The sequence below is a fragment of the Mustelus asterias genome, chromosome 29 (genome assembly GCF_964213995.1).
Source record: "Mustelus asterias chromosome 29, sMusAst1.hap1.1, whole genome shotgun sequence".
Taxonomy (NCBI): Eukaryota; Metazoa; Chordata; class Chondrichthyes; order Carcharhiniformes; family Triakidae; genus Mustelus; species Mustelus asterias.
This window is the reverse complement of record NC_135829.1, coordinates 363398-389964: the sequence shown is the minus strand read 5'-3', so window position 1 is coordinate 389964 and position 26567 is coordinate 363398. Positions and strand designations below refer to the sequence as shown.

Genomic DNA, 26567 nt, shown 5'->3' with positions numbered 1-26567 from the left:
ACAATTTTGATGATATCAGGCAGGAACTTTTCACAGTTAATTGGGGGAGTCTGTGGGAAGACAAAGGGACGTCTGGTAAGTGGGAAGCTTTCAAAAGTGTGTTAACCAGAGTTCACGGTCAGCACATTCCTCTTAGAGTGAAAGATAAGGCTGGTAGAAGCAGGGAACCCTGGATGACTCGGGATATTGAGGCCCTAGTTAAGAAGAAGAAGGAGGCACATGGTATGCATAGCAGCTGGGATCAAGTGGATCCCTTGAAGAGTATAGGGGGTGTAGGAGTAGAGTTAAGAGAGAAATCAGGAGGGAACGAGATTGTTTTGGCAGATAAGGCTAAGGAAAGTCCAAAGAGCTTCTACAAGTATATAAAGGGCAAAAGAGTAACTAGGGAGAGAGTAGGATTTCTTAAGGATCAACAAGGTCATCTATGTGCGGATTCACAAGAGATGGGTGAGATCCTAAATGAATATTTCTCATCCGTATTCACTGTTGAGAAAAGCAAGGCTGTTAGGGAACTTGGGGAAATAAATAGTGATTTCTTGAGAAGTGTACATACAATAGAGAAAGAGGTGCTGGAAGTCTTAAAGTGCATCAAGGTAGATAAGTTCCCGAGACCTGATGAAGTGTATCCCAGGACATTGTGGGAGGCTAGGGAGGAAATTGCGGGTCCCCGAGCAGAGATATTTGAATCATCGATAGTCACGGGTGAGGTGCCTGAAGATTGGAGGGTGGCAAATGTTGTGCCTTTGTTTAAGAAGGGCTGCAGGGAAAAGCTTGGGAACTACAGGCCGGTAAGCCTCATATCTGTAGTGGGTAAGTTGTCAGAAGGTATTTTGAGAGACAGGATCTACAGGCATTTAGGGACGCAAGGACTGATTAGGGACAGTTATCATGGCTTTGTGAGTGGAAAATCATGTTTCATAAATTTGATTGAGTTTTTTGAAGGGGTAATCAAGTAGGTAGAAGAGGACAGTGCAGCTGATGTTGTCTACATGGACTTTAGCAAGACCTTTGACAAGGTACCGCATGGCAGGTTGTTGCATCAGGTTAAATCTCACGGGATCCAGGATGAGGTCGCCAAATGGATACAAAATTGGCTTGATGACAGAAGCCAGAGGGTGGTTGTAGAGGTTTGTTTTTCAAACTGGAGGCTTGTGACCAGCCGTGTGCCTCAGGAATCGGTGCTGGGTCAACTGTTATTTGTCATTTATATTCATGATTTGGATGAGAATTTAGTAGGCATGATTAGTAAGTTTGCAGATGACACCAAGATCAATGGCATAGTGGACAGTGCAGAAGGTTATCTAGGATTGCAAAGGGATCTTGATCAATTGGGCCAGTGGGCTGACGAATGACGGATGAAGTTTAATTGAGATAATTATGAGATGATGCACTTTGGTCGATCGAACCAGCGCAGGACTTACTCAGTTAATGGTATGGCGTTGGGGAGAGTTATAGAACAAAGAGATCTAAGGGTGCAGGTCCATAGCTCCTTGAAAGTGGAGTCACAGGTGGACAGAGTGGTGAAGAAGGCATTCAGCATGCTTGGTTTCATTGGTCAGAACACTGAATACAGGAGTTGGGACGTCTTGTTGAAGTTGTAGAAGACATTGGTAAGGCCACATTTGGAATACAGTGTACGGTTCTGTCACCCTATCATAGAAAGGATATTCTTAAACTAGAAACAGTGCAGAAAAGACTTAGTAGGATGCTACCAGGACTTGATGGTTTGAGTTATAAGGAGAGGCTGGATAGACTGGGACTTTTTTCTGTGGAGCGTAGGAGGCTTAGGGGTGATCTTATAGAGGTCTATAAAATAATGAGGGGCATAGATCAGCTAGATAGTCAATATCTTTTCCCAAAGGTAGGGGAGTCTAAAACTAGTGGGCATAGGTTTAAGGTGAGAGGGGGGAGATACAGAAGTGTCCAGATGGGCAATTCTTTCACACACAGGGTGGTGAGTGTCTGGAACAAGCTGCCAGAGGTAGTAATAGAGGCGGGTACAATTCTGTCTTTTAAAAAGCATTTAGACAGTTACATGGGTAAGATGGGTATAGAGGGATATGGGCTAAACGCTGGTGATTGGGACTAGCTTGGGGGTTTAAAAAAAGGGACGGCATGGAGAAGTTGGGCCGAAGAGCCTGTTTCCATGCTGTAAACCTATATGACTCTATGTGACTCCAACTCCACAACAATGGGGAGTTGACTCTTAACTGTGCACTAAAATGGCCCAGCAAGCCACTGAGTTCAAGGGCAATTAGGGATGGGCAATAAATGCTGTCCCAACCAGTGAGATCCCATGAATGATTTTTTTAAAAGACCAATGAGTAGGTGATTGAAATTGCAAGAGCAAAAAGAACTCTAATTTGATCAGAGATGAAAAGCGAAAGGGATCTCTTCTAGAGATCTTAGAGACTTCAGGAGGACATTTGAACAAAAATCAGATTGTTATTGTAAACTAAATGTCACAATGGTGCAGGAACCTGAGAGATCCGGAGTTGTATGTATAAAAATCTTTGAAGGTGGCAAGACAAGTTGAAAAGGCTGTTTTAAAAAATGATCTCCTTGATATGTTGACAGTCCAACTAGAGAGGGGGCCAAACTGGACCTAGTACTGGGGAATGAGCCCGGTCAGGTCATCAGAGTTTCAGTAGGGGAACATGTGGCAAATAGTGACCACAATTCTGTAAACTTTAGAATAGTAATGGAAAAAGATGAGTGTTGTCCTCTGGGTAAGGTGCTGAATTGGGGGAAGGCTAACTACAGCCGGATTAGGCAGGATTTGGTGGCTGTTGATTGGGAGAGGCTGTTTGAGGGTAAATCCACATCTGGCATGTGGGAGTCTTTTAAGGAGCAGTTGATAGACTGCAGGACAGGCTGTGCCTGTAAAGAGGAAGGATAGGAAAGGTAGGATTCGAGAGCCGTGGATAACCAGTGAAATTGTGGCTCTAATCAAAAAGAAAAAGAGGCATACATGAGGTCCAGACAGCTAAAGACAGATGGAGCAGTGGAGGAATACAGAGAAAGTAGAAAATAACTCAAATAGGGACTTAGAAGGGCAAAAAGGGGTAATGAAATGTCCTTGGCAGACAGGATTAAGGAGAATCCTCAGGCATTTTATACATACGTTAGGAACAAGAGGGTTGTTAGTGAAAGAATTGGACCTCTCAGGGACAAAGGAGGGGAATTATGCTAAGAACCAAAGGAAGTAGGTGAGATCCTAAACGAATACTTTGCATCAGTATTCACAAAGGAGAGGGACATGTTGACTGGTAGTGTCTTAGAGAGATGTGTTGACCCGTTAGAGAAAATCTCAATTACAAGGGAGGAAGTGTTAGGTTTTTTAGGAAACATTAAGACAGACAAATCCCCAGGGCCGGATGGCATTTATCCTACACTCCTCAGGGAGGTGAGAGATGCAATTGCTGGGCCTCTAACAGAAATCTTTGTCTCTTCACTGGACACAGGTGTGGTCCCAGAGGTTGGAGGATAGCAAATGTGGTCCCGTTATTTAAGAAGGGTAGCAAGGATAACCTGGGTAATTATAGGCCGGTGAGCTTGACGTCTGTGGTAGAGAAGTTGTTGGAGAAGATTCTTAGAGATAGGATATATGCACATTTAGAACTGAATAATCTCATTAGCAATAGACAGCATGGTTTTGTACGAGGGAGGTCATGCCTCACAAATTTGGTTGAGTTTTTTGAGGAGGTGACAAAAACGATTGCCGAGGGAAGGGCCGTGGATGTCGTCTATATGGATTTTAGTAAAGCGCTTGACAAGGTCCCTCATGGCAGGCTGGTGCAAAAGGTTAAACCTCACGGGATAAAAGGTGAGCTAGCTAGATGGGTGGAGAACTGGCTTAGCCATAGAAGACAGAGCGTAGCAGTGGAGGGGTCTTTTTCCGGTTGGAGGTCTGTGACTAGTGGTGTTCCGCAGGGCTCTGTACTGGGACCTCTGCTGTTTGTGATATATATAAATGATTTGGAGGAAGATGTAGCTGCTGTGATCAGTAAGTTTGCGGACGACACGAAGATTGCTCGAGTTGCGGATAGTGATGAACATTGTCAGAGAATACAGCAGGATATAGATAGGTTGGAACATTGGGCGGAGAAATGGCAGGTGGAATTTAATCCAGATAAATGCGAAGTGATGCATTTCAGTAGATCTAATGTAAGGGGGAGCTATACAATAAATGGCAGAACCATCAGGAGTATAGACACACAGAGGGACCTGGGTGTACAAGTCCACAGATCCTTAAAGGTGGCAGCACAGGTGGAGAGGGTGGTGAAGAAGGCATATGGCATGCTTGCCTTTATTGGACGGGGCATAGAATATAAAAATTGGCATATGATGTTGCAACTGTGGTTAGGCCACATTTGGAGTACTGCGTCCAGTTCTGGTCGCCACACTACCAGAAGGACGTGGAGGCTTTGGAGAGAGTACAGAGAAGGTTTACCAAGATGTTGCCTGGTATGGAGGGTCTTAGCTATGAGGAGAGATTGGGTAAACTGGGGTTGTTCTCCCTGGAAAGACGGAGGATGAGGGGCGACCTAATAGAGGTGTATAAAATTATGAAGGGCATAGATAGAGTGAACAGTGGGAAGCTTTTTCCCAGGTCGGAGGTGACGAACACAAGGGGTCACGGGTTCAAGGTGATGGGGGCAAGGTTCAACACAGATGTCAGGGGGACGTATTTTACACAGAGGGTGGTGGGGGCCTGGAATGCACTGCCAAGCAAGGTAATTGAGGCGGACACACTGGGATCGTTTAAGACTTATCTAGATAGCCACATGAACAGACTGGGAATAGAAGGATACAAAAGAATGGTCTAGTGGGCACATGAGCGGCACAGGCTTGGAGGGCCGAAGGGCCTGTTCCTGTGCTGTATTGTTCTTTGTTCTTTGTTGGATTTATTAATCCAGGAATAGAGTACAAAAGCAAGAGGGTTATGCTAAATCTGTATGAAATGCAGGTTAAGCAGCAGCTGAAGAATTATTTTGAAACCTAGGCACCACATTTTAGGAAGAATATTTGGCCTTAGAACATAGAACATAGAACATAGAACATAGAACATTACAGCGCAGAACAGGCCCTTCGGCCCACGATGTTGCACCGACCAGTTAAAAAAAAAAACTGTGACCCTCCAACCTAAACCAATTTCTTTTCGTCCATGAACCTATCTACGGATCTCTTAAACGCCCCCAAACTAGGCGCATTTACTACTGATGCTGGCAGGGCATTCCAATCCCTCACCACCCTCTGGGTAAAGAACCTACCCCTGACATCGGTTCTATAACTACCCCCCCTCAATTTAAAGCCATGCCCCCTCGTGCTGGATTTCTCCATCAGAGGAAAAAGGCTATCACTATCCACCCTATCTAAACCTCTAATCATCTTATATGTTTCAATAAGATCCCCTCTTAGCCGCCGCCTTTCCAGCGAAAACAATCCCAAATCCCTCAGCCTCTCCTCATAGGATCTCCCCTCCATACCAGGCAACATCCTGGTAAACCTCCTCTGCACCCTCTCCAAAGCCTCCACATCCTTCCTGTAATGTGGGGACCAGAACTGCACACAGTACTCCAAGTGCGGCCGCACCAGAGTTGTGTACAGTTGCAACATAACGCTACGACTCCTAAATTCAATCCCCCTACCAATAAACGCCAAGACACCATATGCCTTCTTAACAACCTTATCTACTTGATTCCCAACTTTCAGGGATCTATGCACACATACACCTAGATCCCTCTGCTCCTCCACACTATTCAAAGTCCTCCCGTTAGCCCTATACTCAACACATCTGTTATTCCTACCAAAGTGAATTACCTCACACTTCTCCGCATTAAACTCCATCCGCCACCTCTCGGCCCAACTTTGCAACCTGTCTAAGTCTTCCTGCAAACTACGACACCCTTCCTCACTGTCTACCACACCACCGACTTTGGTGTCATCAGCAAATTTGCTAATCCACCCAACTATACCCTCATCCAGATCATTAATAAATATTACAAACAGCAGTGGCCCCAAAACAGATCCCTGAGGTACACCACTTGTAACCGCACTCCATGATGAATATTTACTATCAACCACCACCCTCTGTTTCCTATCCGCTAGCCAATTCCTGATCCAATTTCCTAGATCACCCCCAATCCCATACATCTGCATTTTCTGCAGAAGCCTACCATGATGAACCTTATCAAACGCCTTACTAAAATCCATATATACCACGTCCACTGCCTTGCCCCCATCCACCTCCTTGGTCACTTTCTCAAAAAACTCAATAAGGTTAGTAAGGCACGACCTACCTGCCACAAAACCATGCTGACTATCACCTATCAATTCATTACTCTCCAAATAACTATAAATCCTATCCCTTATAATTTTTTCCAACATCTTGCCGACAACAGAAGTGAGACTCACCGGTCTATAATTCCCGGGGAAGTCTCTGTTCCCCTTCTTAAACAATGGGACAACATTCGCTAACCTCCAATCTTCTGGTACTATACCAGAGGCCAACGACGACCTGAAGATCAGAGCCAGAGGCTCTGCAATCACTTCTCTTGCCTCCCAGAGAATCCTTGGATAAATCCCATCCGGACCAGGTTGAAAAAGAGATTTACTAGAATGGTATCAGGGATGAAGGCCTTGAGTTATGCAGAATGACTGATGAAGCTATTCTCCTTTGAGAATGGAAGATTAAGATAAGATTTGACGGAGGTGTTCAAAATCATGAATGCTTATGATGATGGATTGAGAAGACACATACTTAAGGCAATTGGTAAATGAATCAGACGACATTAAAAACAAATTCTGTTGTGGGGTTGTTATGGTGTGAAATATTGCTTGAAAAGGAACTCAATAGTAACTTCAAATGTGAAAAGGAAAAGAATATAGGACTTTGGTGAAAGAGCAGGGGAGTGAGACAATTGGATAGCACTACCACAGAGCTAGCACAGGTATGATGAGCCGAATGGCCTTCTGTACTGTATCATTCCATCGTTATATGATTGTCTAAGAACTGCATTTCACAACATATTTTAACAGAGTGAAGTTGATCAGTGAGTTTATCCATATCCCAGGTCAGTATCCATTCAGTGTTGTGTGTGAGTTGATCTTAGTTGGGACAATGTGAGAATTAGTCCAAGTTCCCTGGGGATTAGGATGGGATAAATAATAGAGATTCTTGCTCCTAATCTATATTCAGCGATCCTTTCTGGAATGGCACTGGATGTTAGATGAGGGCAAGATTGGCAGTGCTGATCAAGACTGAAGAGCTTGACTCATTGTCAAACCTCATGCATAATGACTATTTAGGCAAGATATTAGAAACAAAGTCTTTCATGATTTGTTACCTTATTGAAACATTTTAAAGCAGTGGTTCCCAAAGGGTGCGGCGCGCCACACTGGTGCGGCAAGAGAGGATGGCAAGTGTGGCAGAAAGATTTAAGGACAATCAAAGAAACATTTAAACATGGTTTAGATATTTTTCCAAAGTGATTGTTTTATACTTTCTGGATGTCCCATGATCATGGGACGGGACGGCACGGTAGCACAGTGGTTAGCACTGCTACTTCACAGCTCCAGGGACCTGGGTTCGAATCCCGGCTCGGGTTGCTGTCTGTGTGGAGTTTGCACATTCTCCCTGTGTCTGTGTGGGTTTCCTCCGGGTGCTCCGGTTTCCTCCCACAGTCCAAAGATGTGCGGGCTAGGTTGATTGGCCATTCTAAATTGCCCCTTAGTGTCCCGGGATGCATAGGTTAGAGGGGTTAGTGGGTAAATATGTAGGGATATGTGGATCGGGCCTGGGTGGGATTGTGGTTGGTGCAGACTCGATGGGCTGAATGGCTTTTTTCTGCACTGTAGGATTCTATGAAATCATATTATAAAGTAGTTGTGTTCTATGTTATGAATCAAGCACTGCTAGGAGTTGTTTTTTTTAAAAATGTATTTCTTATCAATAAAAGATTTGGTGTGGCGTGAGCAAATTTTTATTCCGAAAGTGCGGCCCAGTGAAAAAAGTTTGGGAACCACTGTTTTAAAGGATCCTTCAGTATGGTTAGCTGTATGCTGTAATCTTCATGACTGACCTATATATGTAAGTAATACTGACAGTTCACTGATCATATTTCTGTGCAAGGCTGAACCCCATCTTAGATTCACTGGAAGGTCCACTAGGCTGATTCCTGGGATGAAAGAATTGTCTTTTGAGGAAAGGGTGAGCAGGTTGAATCTATACTCATTGGTGTTTAGAAGAATGAGAGGGAATCTCATTGAAACAGATACGATTCTGAGGGGGCTCGACAAGGTAGATGCTTAGAGGATGTTTCCTATTGTGGGGGGATTAAAACTGGGGAGCTTAGTTTAAAAATAAGGGGTCTCCCATTTAAGATAGTGATGAGGAAGCATTTCTTCTCTCAAAGGGTCCTTCACCTTAGGAATTCTCTTTCACAGAAAACAGAGGAGGCTGGGTCAACGAATGTATTCAATTGTGCGTTAGATTATTGATTGCAATGAGGGTCGAGGGTCATCGGGAACAGCAGGAAAGTGGAGTTAGAGCCACAATCAGATTCACCATGATCTTAGTGAATTGGAGGAGCAATCTCAGTGACTTAATGGTCTACTCCTGTTTCTTTTTCTTATGTTTGGTTGAGCATGTAGCAAGATGGATACTCACCTCTTGCTCCAGAAATGAGAACCAGGCTATTTTAACTCCTTGAGCCTCATTTATATCCTGCCCAGAATGGCAGAAAACAGCACAAAATTGGGTAACTCAATTGCTGGTTGCTGAAACAAGGTAGATGCTGGGATCGACTTCCAAGGTCATCTTGTTGGGTCTCTCATTCAGAAGGTGAGGAAAAGTTTGGGGTGATCGGATGGTTGCTGGGGTCAGAGCCAGAGGCTTTAGATTTCTGGGTGCTGGCTGGAGAGGCACACTTGTTTTGATATTGCTCCTTTTTCCATTACCTTGTCTAACATTACCAGTTAAAATTGCATCTGGGTCCCAGTGACATCAAAAACACCTAACAGGATGCTGCCAGTTCTTGTCACCTGCTCAAGGGAGTAGGTTCAGAATTGTAACAGTGGAATCTGGCATCTTGTTGGTGGGTGAATAGCCTGAATGATTTTAACTGCACACCTCCTGGTTTCTATCAAGTGGGTGGAGATTAAATTGTCCCCATAACTTCCTACCAGTTCAAGTCATCATGCAACCATTTGAAGAAGTAAATGCAAGACGTAATGTTTCAAACTAAATTAACTGCGTATTTCCAAGTTTAGTTTGGCTGTGCTCTGTACTACTTTACCTCCCCCCTCTCTCCACGGTGATGGATGAATTAAAAACCTGGACTTTAGTGCAAGTCCAATGTAATAAAAACTATTTTAGATCCATAAAAGCACTCCTGACCTTTGGCTGACCGCAGCTTTTAATGAATATAAAAATGAAATCGGGACCTCATCCAATTGTTCTGTACATGATACAGAGAAGAGCCTGCATACAGGCTGGTGTGTTTTAATTGAAGGAAAAGAAATGTGCAGTAAGCTGTTCAATGAAAGAAGGAACTCACAAGCCTCCAAGCTATGACTTGTTTGTTTACAAAGGACACAATATTATAACACACAATTTATCAATAAAATGGCAGGCATCTTAATCAGCTACCTCTTAGCAACTCCATTAATCCCTCTGGAGCTTGCCTCTTTATGTTTACTATGGATCAGTTTTGTAGGAGGAAATTTGTTGCAAGGAAATGGCAGAGGAGTTAAATGGATATCTTGCATTGGTCTTTACTGTAGAGGATACTACAAGTATTCCAGAAATCGTTAAAATATAGGGGAGGATTAAATACAGTCAGCATCACCAGAGAATTAGTTTTAGGCAAACTAGTGGGGTTAAAGGCTGACAAGTCCCCCGGACCTGATGGTTCACACCCCAGGATCTTAAAGGAGATAACTACATAGATTGTGGATGCATTGGTAGTCATTTTCCAAACTTCCTTGGATTCTGGAACTGTGCCAAAGAATTGGAAAACTGCCAATGTGGCGGCACCCTTTTTCAAAAAGGGAAGGGGACTAAATTTAGGAAACTACAGGCCAGTTAGTCTAACTTCAGTTATTGGAAAAATCTTAGAATTGATTATTAAGGAGGGAATGGCAATGCATTTGGAAAGTAATAATTTGGTCAGGCAGAGTCACCATGGCTTCATGAAGGGGAAATCATGTCTGACAAATTTACGAGAGTTCTTTGAAGAGGTATCAGCCAGAGTAGATGGAAGAGAACCAGTCAATGTTGTTTATGTGGATTTTCAAAAGCATTTGATAAGGTGCCACAAAAAAGGTGACAATGCAAGGTGCTCATGGTGTTAGGGGTAACATTCTGGTTAGGATAGAAGATTGGCTAACTAACAGGTAGCAGTGAGCAGTGATGAGGGGGGTCTTTCTCAGGTTTGGGGGGGGGGGCAGTAATCAGTGGAGTGCCACAGTGATCAGTGCTGGGACTGCAGCTCGTCTGACTAGTAAGCCAGAGAGCTGGGCAATGCTCTGGGGACCCAGGTTCAAATCCACAGCAGCTGGTGAAATTTGAATCCAATACAAATCTGGAATTAAAAGTCTAATGATGACCATGAAACCATTGTCGTAACAACCCATTTGAATCACTAATGTCCTTTCGGGGAGGAAATCTGTTTTTTATGGTCTTGCCTACATATAAGCTGTGGTGGATGTCCAGCTCATGGCCAAAACCAACTATGACCTTAAAAAAGCTGTGCTCAGTCCCAATGGCACATGAGGACTTGAGTATGCCCAGGTGTGTGGTGGACTACTTCATGAGTGCACTCCTGCTTGGCCCCAAACCCCGAATCCCCCGCCTCGGGAGCCGGCGCCCCATAGCCTGAGCTGCCTCATGGAAATGCTTTCTCAGTCTTTTCGCACTGCAGGGAGGGATTTCCTGTATGGGCTGCTGCTGCACACCCCTCCACTTCCTTGCCTTCATCTGCCACCTGGTCAAGCCTTGTGGCCATCCAGCAGCAGAGGATCCCAGCGGATGTCCCTTTATGGAGGCGTCGCCTCGCTTAACGTCGAGGACCTGGAGTGGAGAGTGCTGCAGTCCCATACAACCGTTGGATGCATCGGTTCACAACTCCCAAGAAGAGGCCTTGTGGAGTCTGCGAACCACGCATGTAACTTTAAGTTTAAAGTTTATTTATTTCTGTCACAAGCAGGTTTACATTAACACTGCAATGAAGTTACTCTGAAAATCCCCTAGTTGCCACACTCTGGCGCCTGTTCGGGTAGAGGGAGAATTTAGCATGGCCAACGCACCTAACCAGCACGTCTTTCAGACTGTGGAGGAAACCAGAGCACCTGAAGGAAGCCCACGCAGACACGGGGAGAACGTGCAAACTCCACACAGCGACTCCAGCCGGGAATTGAATCCGGGTCCCTGGTACTGTGAGGCAGCAGTGCCAACCACTGTGCCACCATATACAAGTTGTTGTAGACTGCATGTCCTTTTCACTTATTTAAAAAACCTTCAAATACAGTTTTGTTTGCATTTCAGCCCCACGCTCCTGTTCTAAGGGCACCCAATATGGAGAGGGGCAGGGAAGAGGAGGACCTCCATGTGAACCTGCTCCTGGGCCTAGGATGCCTTATGAACCCGCTTAATCACATTTTACTTTGTTTTTTTTTGTTTAAGGCAGAATCCCTTTAAGGGACTGTCCTTTCAGTTTGTCCCTCCGTTCAATTGATTTAGATGAAAAGGCTTTACCCCAAAATAGGGTAACGTCACTGGTTTGGTAAACACAGTAAGAAGTTTAACAACACCAGGTTAAAGTCCAACAGGTTTATTTGGTAGCAAAAGCCACACGCATGGTAATCCAGGAGACATGGATTCAAATCCCACCGTGGCAATTCAATTTACTTTGAATTAAAAATTTGGAATTGAAAGCTCGTCTCAGTGATGGTGGCCATGAAACCATTGTTGATTGTTGTTTAAAAACCCATCTGGTTCAGAGAAGGAAATGTGCCATCCTTACCCGGTCTAGCCGACATGTGTCTCCAGACCTACAGCAATATGGTTGACTCTTAACTGCTCTCTAAAATGGCTGAGCGAGATGCTCAGTTCAAGGGCAATTAGGGATGCTGGGCAACAAATGCTGACCATGCCAGTGACACCCACATCCTAAGAATGAATAAAGAAAAAATGAATCTGTGCCCAAATCCATGTATTCGCCTGAGTTCCATATTCCTCAATACCTATTGGTCCCAGTCTTGAAAGTTCAGATGATCCACTGTAGGCTGTTGGAGGAGCATGTTGCAGATTTCCATTAACTTTTCTCCATTCAGACTTAAATGGCTTAATTCTAATATTAAGTTTGTTTTGAATTTCCCCATGTGAGGAATTAGTTTCTCTGGATTGTATTGACTACTTTATCATATTAAACACCTAAATTAGATCACCATCATATCCAACAGTTGGAGGCTGCGGATTCTGTGTCGAGTGGCTCACTTCCTGAATCCCGAAAGTGTTTTTACCTACTTCCAGGCAGAAGACAGGAGTGTGATGGTATACAGTCCAGTTGCCTGGATGTATACAGCTTCAACAACACTTGAGAAAACTGGCATTATCACATTTGATTGGCATTCCATCCATTAACTTTAACATGCACTCTGTCCACCACGAGTGCACCACTTGTCCTATCTACATGATGCACTGCATCAATTTACTCAGGCTTCTTTACAGCCCCTCTGAAACCCAAACTTCAATCACCCAGCAGAACAAGGGAAATCAGTATGTGGAAACACCATTATCTTCAAGTTCATCTCCCAAGTTAAACACCCTCAGTTTTTTAACCACACAGGCTGTGATGGTTCTAAAAAGTTGCTTGCTAACACCATCTTGAGGGGAATGAGGAATGGACATGGCCAGTGACACTTGCAATCAGAGAATTCATTTTAAAAGCATGTTCTCTGCACATTTTCTAAACCTGAATTAACGGCATGTAACAGAGAAAATTATCATAAAAAACTGGAATGACTGACTCTCACGTACAGGTTTGCAATAGTAGAGAAATTCTACTCTTTCTTTCTCGTGGGGCAGCACGGTGGCACAGCGGTTAGCACTGCTGCCTCACAGCGCCAGGGACCCTGGTTTGATTCCTTGCTTCGGTCACTGTCTGTGTGAAATTTGCACGTTCTCCCCATGTGTGCGTGGGTTTCCTCTGGGTGCTCCGGTTTCCTCCTACAGTCTGAAAGATGTGCTGGTTAGGTGCATTGACCCGAACAGGCTGTGGTAAACCACTGTTAGCTTATTGCCTGTGTGTGTGTGACATGCCTGGACATGGCCCTGCCTGGGACTCCTCCCCACCTGGTCCAGGTATAAAGATGACTGCTCCCCACCCCCTGTCTCAGTCTCTGGACCAGTTCATCGGCATGGGTGTGCTCCAAGTCTTTTGCTAATAAAAGCCTATTTGTTCTTGCATACAAACTAGTCTTTGCTTGATTGATAGTGCATCAATTTTATTTGCAAAAGTTTTGGGATGGAGCAGATACTAAAACCCGATAGACTCAAATTGGATCCTCAAGCTGTAGGAGCCTCTAACAGCTTCGATCACTGGCTGCGATGTTTCAAAACTTTCCTCACCGCCTCCGCCTCCGTCGTCCGGACTGAAACCGACAAGCTACACGTGCTCCACACCCGGGTAAGCGATCAAGTATTCTCGATGATTAGAGACGCTGAAACTTATGAGGGTGCGATCGAACTTTTAAAAGGCCAGTACAACAAACAGTCTAATGAAATCTACGCCAGACATCTTCTGGCTACTCGCAGACAACAGCCAGGAGAATCGGGCGATCAATTCCTGCCTGCGTTGCGAGCACTTGGCAGGGCCTGCAACTGCAAGGCCGTAACAGCCGCCCAAAACACTGAGGACTTAATCAGAGATGCCTATGTCACGGGTATCAGATCAAACTATATCCGACAACGACTGCTGGAACAGGGTGGGCTGGACCTACAAAAGACTGTGGCGCTTGCCGACTCGTTAGAGGTGGCCTTCCGTAATCTCGAGGCCTACACCCCCGACCACGGGGGTGCATCGTGGACACCGCGGTTGCCGCCACCTCTGTACTCGGGAGGGCCGCAGGCCTACGCCACGCCACGCCCCACCAATGACCCGACCGCTGCGGCAGTCTCCGGAGGCCCGAAGTGCTACTTCTGCGGCCTGGGGAAGCACCCCCGACAGGGCTGCCCGGCGAAGGATGCGATCTGCTCTGGGTGTGGAAAGAAGGGCCATTATGTGAAGGTATGCAGGGCGAAATCGACCTCCAAGCCCAGTAGCGCTGCTTGCGACCAGCGGGGGCCACCATCTTGGGCGTGGTAGCTGCGTGTGAGCCATGCGGGCCGCCATCTTGGACGCCTTCAACCGCGTGTGAGCTGTGCGGGCCGCCATCTTGGACGTCATCAGCCGCGTGTGAGCCGTGCGGGCCGCCATCTTGGACACCTTCAGCCGCGTGTGAGCCGTGCGGGCCGCCACCTTGGACGCCGTCAGCCGCGTCGCAAAATCCAACGGTGGCTTCGATTACACTGGACCAATCCAGGCCTCACCAACTCCCCAGGTCCATGGTGGACATCGAGGTAAACGGTCGCACTACAAACTGTTTATTTGACTGTGGGAGTACGGAGAGCTTTATTCACCCTAACACAGTGAATCGCTACGCCCTTTCAATACTGCCAGTGAAGCAAACGATCTCCATGGCTTCAAAGTCCCACTCGGTGGATGTCCTCTGGTACTGCGTGGCAACCCTGACTGTACGGGGCACAGTGTACAAAGATTTCAGGCTCCTCGTGCTGCCACAATTCTGCGCTGCCGTACTCCTGGGGCTAGATTTCCTGTGTCACCTTAAGAGCGTCACCATGGAGTATAATGGGCCTTTTCCCCCGCTCTCTGTTTGCAATCAGCAGTTCTTAGATCGCCCACCCCGCACCACCTGCAGCCTCACGACCCTTAAAGTCGCCCCTCCCTCACCGTTTGAAAATCTCACCCCCGACTGCAAGCCCATCGCCACCAAGAGCAGATGGTACAGTGCTGGAGACAGAGTTTTTATCAGGTCCGAAGTACAACGGCTCCTAGGGGAGGGGATCATCGAGGCCAGTACCAGCCCCTGGAGAGCCCAAGTAGTAGTTGTTAAGACTGGGGAGAAACATCGCATGGTCATTGACTACAGTCAGACCATTAACCGATACACGCAGCTGGACGCGTACCCCCTTCCCCGCCTATCTGACATGATTAATCAGATTGCGCAATATCGGGTGTTCTCCATCATCGACTTAAAATCTGCATACCACCAGCTCCCTATCCGCCCGGAAGACCGCCAATATACTGTTTTCGAGGCGGATGGCCGCCTCTATCACTTCCTTAGGGTCCCCTCTGGCGTCACCAACGGGGTCTCGGTTTTCCAGCGTGAGATGGACCGAATGGTAGACCAGAACGGGCTGCGGGCCACCTTCCCGTACCTGGATAACGTCACCATCTGCGGCCATGATCAGCAGGACCACGACGCCAACCTCCACAAATTCCTCCACACCGCCACACTCCTAAATCTGACCTATAATAAGGAAAAGTGCGTATTCCGCACACGCCGCCTCGCCATCCTTGGTTGTGTTGTGGAAAACGGGGTCATCGGTCCCGATCCCGACCGCGTGCGTCCCCTCCTGGAACTTCCTCTCCCCACCAGCCTCAAAGCACTGAGGAGATGCCTGGGGCTGCTTCTTGTATTACGCCCAGTGGGTCCCCAATTATGCGGATAAAGCCTGTCCGCTCATCAAATCCACCTCTTTTCCCCTGACGGCAGAGGCCCGCCTGGCCTTCGACCGCATCAAAGCAGACATCGCGAAGGCCACGATGCACGCTGTGGACAAATCCATCCCGTTCCAGGTGGAGAGCGATGCGTCTGATTTCGCCCTAGCCACCACCCTTAACCAGGCGGGCAGACCCGTGGCCTTCTTCTCACGAACCCTCCAAGGCCCTGAAATTCGACACTCCTCTGTCGAAAAGGAGGCCCAAGCCATAGTGGAAGCTGTATGGCACTGGCGCCACTACTTAGCTGGTAAACGATTCACCCTACTCACGGACCAACGGTCAGTTGCATTCATATTGAATAACACGCAGCGGGGCAAGATCAAAAATGATAAAATATTGAGGTGGAGAATCGAGCTTTCCACCTACAATTACGACATCTTATACCGGCCCGGGAAGCTCAATGAGCCCCCAGACGCCCTGTCCCGGGGAATATGTGCCAGCGCACAAATAGACCAATTGCAGACTCTACACAACGACCTCTGCCACCCGGGGGTCACCAGGTTTTTTCACTTCATTAAAGCCCGTAACCTGCCCTACTCCATTGAGGAAGTCAGGTCTATAACCAGACACTGCCAAGTCTGCGCAGAGTGCAAACCGCACTTCTATCGGCCAGACAAAGCACGCCTCATAAAAGCCACCCGCCCTTTCGAACGCCTAAGCGTCGACTTCAAAGGCCCCCTCCCCTCTTCTGACCGCAACATATACTTCCTCAATGTCATTGACGAATATTCACGTTTCCCCTTTGCTATTCCCTGCCCAGATATGACCTCGGCCACGGTCGTCAGGGCCCTGCACAGCCTTTTCACCCTGTTCGGTTTCCCTAGCTATATCCATAGCGACCGGGGATCCTCCTTTATGAGTGATGAGCTGCGGCAGTACCTGCTCTCCAAAGGCATAGCCTCAAGTAGGACCACCAGCTACAACCCCAGGGGGAACGGACAGGTAGAGAGGGAGAACGCGACAGTCTGGAAGGCCGTTTTACTAGCTCTGAGATCTACAGGTCTTCCAGTCACCCGCTGGCAAGAGGTCCTCCCTGATGCACTACACTCGATTAGATCACTCCTTTGCACAGCTACCAATGCTACCCCTCATGAAAGAATGTTTGTTTTCCCCAGAAAGTCCTCCTCGGGGACCTCACTACCATCGTGGCTGACGTCTCCAGGCCCTTTCCTGCTCCGGAAGCACATGAGGATCCATAAGTTGGACCCCCTGGTCGAAAGGGTCCAACTCCTCCACGCCAACCCCCAATACACCTATGTGGCGTACCCCGACGGGCAGGAGGACATGGTCTCTATTCGAGACCTGGCACCCGCAGGTGCCCCAGGGACCACTACACCCCACACCCCCAACCCCCGCAAACAGCACGCCTGAGCCTCAGGAGCCGCCACCACGCACCCGACAATCGGAAGGGACTACAGTCGACTCGAGCGACTACGGCCTGGCGCCTGAACCAACACCGCGGCCACCGGAACCGACACCACAACCGGCACTACGGCGGTCACAGCGGCAGATCAAGCCCCCAGAGAGACGAAATTTGTAAATTTGTAATTCTGTAAATATTGTTCCACCCACCTCACCCCCGCTGGACTCTTTTTAAAAGCAGGGGGTGAATGTGGTAAACCACTGTTAGCTTATTGTCTGTGTGTGTGTGACATGCCTGGACATGCCCCTGCCGGCCCTGCCTGGGACTCCTCCCCCCCCGGTCCAGGTATAAAGGTGACTGCTCCCCACCCCCGCCTCAGTCTCTGGACCAGTTCATCGGCATGGGTGTGCTCCAAGTCTTTTGCTAATAAAAGCCTATTTGTTCTTGCATACAAACTCGTCTTTGCTTGATTGATAGTGCATCACAGGCGCTGGAAAGTGGCGACTAGGGGAATTTCACAGAAACTTCATTGCAGTGTTAATGTAAGCCTTACTTGTGACGAATAAATAAACTTTTTACTTTACTTCATTCCAAGTTACTAGTAGTGTTTCTTTCTAATTCTCGCGGAGAATCATAAGCCTTAGTGTATTTCCCATTTCATATGAATTAGTTGCTTCTATCATTGACTTAAACCTCATCTGAAGTGGAATATTTCTTACTGAGTACTTTTTTAAATGCAGATTTGAGGACATTGCTTGCCTGTCAGACTCTTTATCACTCTCGGAGGTCACTCTGGATGGCAATCCCATAGCTCAGGAGTCATGGTACAAGCACACGATTCTCCGACACATGCTGCAGCTCCGTCAGCTAGATATGAAGAAAATCACAGTAAGTCACTTATCCTGACTATGTCATTTGGGCTTGTGCGAGTGTCCCATTAATTTATTTCCTCGAAGCTACAATGCTTTAGCAACTGAATATTCTGTTTTTCTGACTCACCCATTAACCTGTTTATGGCTATAATTTTGGGACTTTGGAATTTACCAGTTTGATTGGAGGTTAGAAATCTGAAAATGAAATTGAAACACAACTGTAATATTGATAGAAATAGAGGGCACAAGATAGGGATGACTAGTACATGTCAAAATATTACTCAGGCTAGGAGCTTGAGCTGAATTTAGTGTGAAATTCTGAGTACAGATAAAAAGTTAGCAATTAGATTTTGTTACTCCACCTCAGTTGAGTTCAGTAGCCTTAAACTGGAGCCAGCACAAGTCATTGCGCACCTAGGCTTGCACTGTGGGCCACCTTCATATATTTACTGGTGGTCACCCAACCAACTCTGACCACGAAATGGATGTGAAACTCACCCTACTGAGGAAATTGAAATGTGTGCAGCCCGATGAGCTGTGCTTAGTTCCTGTGGAATTTGGAGCATCACTGTGCGTGCATATTCATGTATGTACATTATTTTGGGTGCCTGCTGTCACATGTGAAAATGCGTTCCTAGTTTAAGAAGAAACTGGAGCACCGGTGGAAAAGTGAGCCATGAGCTGGCCTTGTTCAGCCATTTACTGATTAATAAAGGGCAGTCAGCAGGATTTCTTAGAGAAGATTGTGTCTGATTAACTTCTATTTTTTGAGGAGCTAAAGCAGGTCGATGAGAGAAGTGCACCTGATGTAGTCAATAGTGTAGTAAGAGGTTTAACAACACCAGGTTAAAGTCCAACAGGTTTATTTGGCAGCAAAAGCCACACAAGCTTTCGGAGCTCTAAGCCCCTTCTTCAGGTGAGTGGGAGTTCTGTTCACAAACAGAGCTTATAAAGACACAGACTCAATTTACATGAATAATGGTTGGAATGCGAATACTTACAACTAATCAAGTCTTTAAGAAACAAAACAATGTGAATGGAGAGAGCATCAAGACAGGCTAAAAAGATGTGTATTGTCTCCAGACAAGACAGCCAGTGAAACTCTGCAGGTCCACGCAACTGTGGGAGTTACAAATAGTGTGACATGAACCCAATATCCCGGTTGAGGCCGTCCTCGTGTGTGCGGAACTTGGCTATCAGTTTCTGCTCAGCGACTCTGCGCTGTCGTGTGTCGCGAAGGCCGCCTTGGAGAACGCTTACCCGAATATCAGAGGCCGAATGCCCGTGACCGCTGAAGTGCTCCCCAACAGGAAGAGACCAGTCTTGCCTGGTGATTGTCGAGCGGTGTTCATTCATCCGTTGTCGCAGCGTCTGCATAGTTTCCCCAATGTACCATGCCTCGGGACATCCTTTCTTGCAGCGTATCAGGTAGACAACGTTGGCCGAATTGCAAGAGTATGTACCGTGTACCTGGTGGATGGTGTTCTCACGTGAGATGATGGCATCTGTGTCGATGATCCGGCACGTCTTGCAGAGGTTGCTGTGGCAGGGTTGTGTGGTGTCATGGTCACTGTTCTCCTGAAGGCTGGGTAGTTTGCTGCGGACAATGGTCTGTTTGAGGTTGTGCGGTTGTTTGAAGGCAAGAAGTGGGGGTGTGGGGATGGCCTTGGCGAGATGTTCGTCTTCATCAATGACATGTTGAAGGCTCCGGAGGAGATGCCGTAACTTCTCCGCTCCGGGGAAGTACTGGACAACGAAGGGTACTCTGTCCACTGTGTCCCGTGTTTGTCTTCTGAGGAGGTCGGTGCGGTTTTTCGCTGTGGCGCGTTGGAACTGTTGATCAATGAGTCGAGCGCCATATCCTATTCTTATGAGGGCATCTTTCAGCGTCTGGAGGTGTCTGTTGCGATCCTCCTCATCCGAGCAGATCCTGTGTATACGGAGGGCTTGTCCGTAGGGGATGGCTTCTTTAACGTGTTTAGGGTGGAAGCTGGAGAAGTGGAGCATCGTGAGGTTATCCGTGGGCTTGCGGTACAGTGAGGTGCTGAGGTGACCGTCCTTAATGGAGATGCGTGTGTTCAAGAATGCAACCGATTCCGGAGAGTAGTCTATGGTGAGCCTGATGGTGGGATGGAACTTGTTGATGTCATCATAGAGTTGTTTCAGTGATTGTTCACCATGAGTCCAAAGGAAGAAAATGTCATCGATGTATCTAGTGTATAGCATCGGTTGAAGGTCCCGTGCGGTGAAGAAGTCTTGTTCGAACCTGTGCATGAAGATGTTGGCATATTGAGGTGCGAATTTGGTCCCCATGGCTGTTCCGTGTGTCTGGATGAAGAACTGGTTGTTGAAGAGTACCCTTCGTTGTCCAGTACTTCCCCGGAGCGGAGAAGCTACGGCATCTCCTCCGGAGCCTTCAACATGTCATTGATGAAGACGAACATCTCGCCAAGGCCATCCCCACACCCCCACTTCTTGCCTTCAAACAACCGCACAACCTCAAACAGACCATTGTCCGCAGCAAACTACCCAGCCTTCAGGAGAACAGTGACCATGACACCACACAACCCTGCCACAGCAACCTCTGCAAGACGTGCCGGATCATCGACACAGATGCCATCATCTCACGTGAGAACACCATCCACCAGGTACACGGTACATACTCTTGCAATTCGGCCAACGTTGTCTACCTGATACGCTGCAAGAAAGGATGTCCCGAGGCATGGTACATTGGGGAAACTATGCAGACGCTGCGACAACGGATGAATGAACACCGCTCGACAATCACCAGGCAAGACTGTTCTCTTCCTATTGGGGAGCACTTCAGCGGTCACAGGCATTCGGCCTCTGATATTCGGGTAAGCGTTCACCAAGGCGGCCTTCGCGACACACGACAGCGCAGAGTCGCTGAGCAGAAACTGATAGCCAAGTTCCGCACACACGAGGACGGCCTCAACCGGGATATTGGGTTCATGTCACACTATTTGTAACTCCCACAGTTGCGTGGACCTGCAGAGTTTCACTGGCTGTCTTGTCTGGAGACAATACACATCTTTTTCGCCTGTCTTGATGCTCTCTCCATTCACATTGTTTTGTTTCATAAAGACTTGATTAGTTGTAAGTATTCACATTCCAACCATTATTCATGTAAATTGAGTCTGTGTCTTTATAAGCTCTGTTTGTGAACAGAACTCCCACTCACCTGAAGAAGGGGCTTAGAGCTCCGAAAGCTTGTGTGGCTTTTGCTACCAAATAAACCTGTTGGACTTTAACCTGGTGTTGTTAAACTTCTTACTGTGTTTACCCCAGTCCAACGCCGGCATCTCCACATCGTAGTCAATAGTGACAGGAAGCAGAGGATAATGACCAGGTGTTTTTGTGACTTGAAGGTTGTTACAGGGAGCTCAATTTTACATCCTTTGTTTTGATATTAGAATTATTGTGACTTTCCCTGCATTTTCTTTCTTTAATTATATGTTTATGCTAGTTTGTTGGATCCCCAGCAGGGAATGCAACTCCATTTGTGAATTATCTTGGTTTTGTCTTGGCAATTAAGTTCCTAACATTTTGTGGGGTTACTGGATAGTTGGGCAGAATAGAGAGCTCTGACAGCTTTGACAGTGCTGAGAACAATTGCAGTTTCTCCTCACCTGCTTCCTCTCCATATCATAGCTGACATAGACTGATATAGCACAATGCCTTAATGGTCTGCATGACTCACTGGTACAATTGAACAAAGAGCTATCCAAAATCATTTCTTACCTGATTTGGTCATAGGAATTTGTCTCATGACAGAAAGTGGTTTGAAATTATTTCATATAGTTCAGTGCAGATTGCATGCTATCCTAAAATTAATAATGATACAGCTGAGAGAAGTATTTTTAGAAATGGAAATCAAAATTGCTGAACACGTAGCCAGCCTACTTTGCAGCATTACCTCCGAATACCCCGGTGATTGGTCCTCTCCTTTTTCTCATCTTTATTCTAATTTACTGTCGACATGGAGTTGTATTTTATATGTGGGTGATAGATAGTTCTGCCTCTCTTAACTGTCCATTGACTTCACAAACACCTTTGTTTAGCCTGACACCAAGTTATAAAGGAATCAAAATTTCTGCTAATTGAAAAATCTGGAAAAATCAAAGCAATCCTTTTTGGCTGTCACCCTAAACTCTGTTCAACCTATTTACCTGCTAATCCCTCTAACCTACGCATCTCAGGACACCAGGGGGCAATTTTTTAGCATGGCCAATCGACCTAACCCGCACATCTTTGGACTGTGGGAGGAAACTGGAGCACCCGGAGGAAACCCACGCAGACACGAGGAGAATGTGCAAACTCCACACAGACAGTGACCCGAGCCGGGAATCGAACCCAGGTCCCTGGAGCTGTGAAGCAGCAGTGCTGACCACTGTGCTACCTCATGCTGTGCTTCATAAGTCCCGCATGCTTACCTGGCTTGCTGTTCCCCAAATTATTGAATTTAAAATTCTTGTTTGATTCAAATCCCTCCATAGCTTCACCATTGCCTAAACTCTATAATAGACTTCAGCCTTGCATCCTCCACTTCTTCAACTCTGACCTTTTGTGCGTTCTCTTTGTAGTCTTTCGAATGGTAAAGCCATCAGCTGTGTTAATACTACTCTAAAACTTCCTAAATACTTCTGCCTTTTCACTTCCCCATAACTTTAAAAATATACTCACTGTTGCATTTATTTGAAAAAACTTTTGATCGCATCTGACTCTCACCATGGCTTAACATCTATTTTATTCCTTCTATGTACTGAAGTGTGAAGAGGTGCAATAGACCTGAAAGATAGCTGAAAATGTATCTGGCTTAGAAGGAGGATTATTTTGTATTTAATTCAGTTGAATTTTAACAGTAGTATGATTTATGCCATTCATTCAGTCTGCAGTAAACGTTATTTTGAAATTAATATATTATGGAATAATCACACACTTAATATTTTAATGTGAGGTTCATCCTCTATTTTTCTGCCATTATTTCGAACTGACATGGACAAGCCTATTTGATCGGGTAATGATTTCAATTATACCTTTAAAGTAGGACTGTCAGAAAATTCACCTATCTTGCTTTTTTATTCCTAAATGAACAGGTATGGAAATTACTTTTGGGAACAAAAGTGAAAATCATTTCTTAATTGCATATGGGAACTAGAGAATTAGTCTGTAGAGCCAGATACAGAGCTGTAATGCTGCTACCGGTTAATAATGGTAAAATTATTGAAGTCAGTTTTTAGAACATAGAACATAGAAAAACTAGAGCACAAACAGGCCCTTTGGCCCACAAGTTGCGCCAGTCATGTCCCTCCCTCCCTAGGCCTATATATAGGCTTACCTATAACCCTCAATCCTATTAAGTCCCATGTACTCATCCAGAAGTCTCTTAAAAGACCCTATCGAGTTTGCCTCCACCACCATTGACGGCAGCCGATTCCACTCACCCACCACCCTCTGAGTGAAAAACTTACCCCTGACAATTCCTCTGCACCTACTCCCTAGCACCTTAAACCTGTGTCCTCTCGTAGCAGCCATTTCAGCCCTGGGAAAAAGCCTCCGAGAATCCACCCGATCTATACCTCTCAACATCTTGTACACCTCTATCAGGTCACCTCTCATCCTTCGTCTCTCCAAGGAGAAAAGACCGAGCTCCCTCAACCTATCCTCATAAGGCATGCCACCCAATCCAGGCAACATCCTTGTAAATCTTCTCTGCACCCTTTCAATAATTTCTACATCCTTTCTGTAATGAGGCGACCAGAACTGAGCACAGTACTCTAAGTGGGGTCTGACGAGGGTCTTATAAAGCTGCATCATTATCTCCCGACTCCTAAACTCAATCCCTCAATTGATGAAGACCAGCACACCAGATGCCTTCTTAACCACCTCCTCTACCTGCAAGGCCGATTTAAGAGTCCCATGGACCCGGACCCCAAGGTTCTTCTGATCCTCTACACTGCTAAGAGTCTTACCCTTGATATTATACTCCTTCATAAGTCAGTTTTTAAAGTGACTGTTTTTCAAGCAAGAGTTATAAAAAGTGCTAGAATTCTAGAGTGGCACGGTGACACAGTGGTTAGCACTGCTGCCTCACAGTGCCAGGGACCCGGGTTCAATTCCAGCCTCGGGTCACTGTCTGTGTGGAGTTTGCACCTTCTCCCCATATCTACGTGGGTTTCCTCCGGGTGCTCCAGTTTCCTCCCAAAGTCCAAAGATGTGCGGGTTAGGTTGAATGGCCATGCTAAATTATTACCCTTTAGTGTCAGGGGGATTAGCAGGGAAAATACTTGGTGTTACGGAGATGGGGCCTGGATTCAATTGTTGTTGGTGTAGGCTCGATGGGCTGAATAGCCTTCTTATGCACTGTAGGGATTTTATAATTCTATGTTAATTGATAATAAGTAATTATTTGGTTTCCTGCTCAAATGGATGACAATAACAGGATTCGATGTTTACTACTTGTGAATTTGAAATGGAAGAAATTGGGTGATTTTGTGATCTGACAACTTTATTAATTGGATCAAACTTCACTTCATTCGTGTTTGTTCTATCAATGAAATCTTTGGTATATTCAAGGTAAATGTTCTTTTCAGGTGATTTTTTTATTGGATGAACACCTCATTCATTTGAGGTATAAAATCCTCTGATGTAACATCCTCTATCTGTGTGGAGTTTGTACATTCTCCTCGTGTCTGCGTGGGTTTCCTCCGGGTGCTCCGGTTTCCTCCCACAGTCCAAAGATGTGCGGGTTAGGTTGATTGGCCATGCTAAAATTGCCCTTAGTGTCCTGAGATGCGTAGGTTAGAGGGATTAGTGGGTAAATATGTAGGGATGTGGAGGTAGGACCTAGGTGGGATTGTGGTCGGTGCAGACTCGATGGGCCGAAGGAGATTCAAAGGAGATGTGAGGGGTAAGTTTTTTACACAGAGAATGGTAGGTTTCTGGAATGTGCTGCCAGGGGTGGTGGTGCAGGCAGATAGATACGATAGGAGCGTTTAAGGGGCTTTTAAATAAGCTCAATCCATAATCTTGCCATTTTAACTCACCATCTTGCTCCCATGCCCACGTTTCCGTCCTTGACCTGCTGCAATGACGCAGTGAAGCCCAACACAAACTGGAAGAATAAGGCACTTGACTGCCTTTTGGAATTAATATTGAGTTCAACAACTTCAGACCAATAATTCTTTCCTGAATTTTGATTTTTTTCCCCAACTCCCTCCTCTGTAACTTGTTCTGCTTTCACAGAGTGCTGATCCTTGTTCTGTGATTAACACTCTCTGCTTTCCTTTATGCCATTATCAGCATCTTCTTTAGTCTTTATCACTATCACTTCCTTTGCCTTGTGCCCATGATATATTTGTCAAACTCTCCCTAGCTCCCACCCATCCCTGATCTTCTAATTTGCATCAGGCCCTCTCCAACTATGTATTCGATCACATTTCTAACCCCCTTCAGTTCTGAAGAAAACATATGGTCTTGAAATGTTAACTCTGCTTCTCTTTCCACAGAAGCTGCCAGACCTGCTGAGTTGTTCCAGCATTTTTTGTTTTTATTTCAGATTACCAGCATCTGCAGTATTTAGCTGATCTGTGGCTGTTTGGTGATGCTGATGCTTAAGGTTGAAGAGTCTTTTATTGCCCCAACCTTCACCTCATTAACTCAACATCCATAAAAGCTAACATAGACTTAAATCATTCCGATTTCAATGTTTTAGTTTGTCTTTCAGGTTTGATTGTACTGGTGTTGCAATGCATTTGTGGCCACCAGTTATTGTATCCTGTATGCAGCGCATTGAATTCCTGCTTTTTTTATTGAGTAGCTCTCAATTGTTTTAAAGCTGTTGTATGTATTTTCATTTTGTTTCTCCTTAGGAGGAAGAGAGGCGAATGGCATCAGTCATGGCCAGAAAAGAAGACGACAAAAAACGTGAAATTCACAAGCAGGCAATCTTGAAGGTGAAGGCTCAATATAATTTCTGTTAGAATTGATAGTGATTGGCTGTGGGGCAGCACAGTGGTTAGCACCGCTGCCCCACAGCACCAGGGACCCGTTTCGGGTCACTGTCTGTGTGGAGTTTGCACGTTCTCCGTGTGTCTGCATGGGTTTCCTCCGGGTACTCCAGTTTCCTTGGAAAGGCATGCTTGTTTGGTGTATTGGCCATGCTAAATTCTCACTCAGTGTACCCGAACAGGCGCCGGAGAGTGGGGATTTTCACAGTAGCTTCATTGCAGTGCTAACGTAAGCCTACTTGTGACTAATAAATTAACTTTAACTGTGTTGTTTCATGTGGAATGCTTCAATCCTGGATATAAGATGGTCAAGAAACATATCTAACCCATTAGAATTGATGTGCAGTTAAACTTTGACAAGTTTCCAAAAGGAAAATAATTTCTGGGTTTGTCAGACACGCTAAGTTTGGTGCACGCATTCAGAGTTAAATAAATAATATCTGGTCCTGTTCCT

General features: G+C 46.0%; 1 protein-coding gene across 4 annotated transcripts in view; it reads left to right on the top strand.

Annotated features, from left to right (window-relative positions):
- The window catches only part of lrrc49 (leucine rich repeat containing 49), a 240418-nt gene that overhangs the window by 124560 nt on the left and 89291 nt on the right, over positions 1-26567 (top strand). For all 4 annotated transcript variants that reach the window (XM_078199863.1, XM_078199861.1, XM_078199862.1 and 1 more), the window contains 2 exons: positions 17952-18099; positions 25976-26059. In XM_078199863.1, the coding sequence (XP_078055989.1) occupies positions 17952-18099; positions 25976-26059 (232 nt within the window). The remainder of the gene's footprint in view (positions 1-17951; positions 18100-25975; positions 26060-26567) is intronic.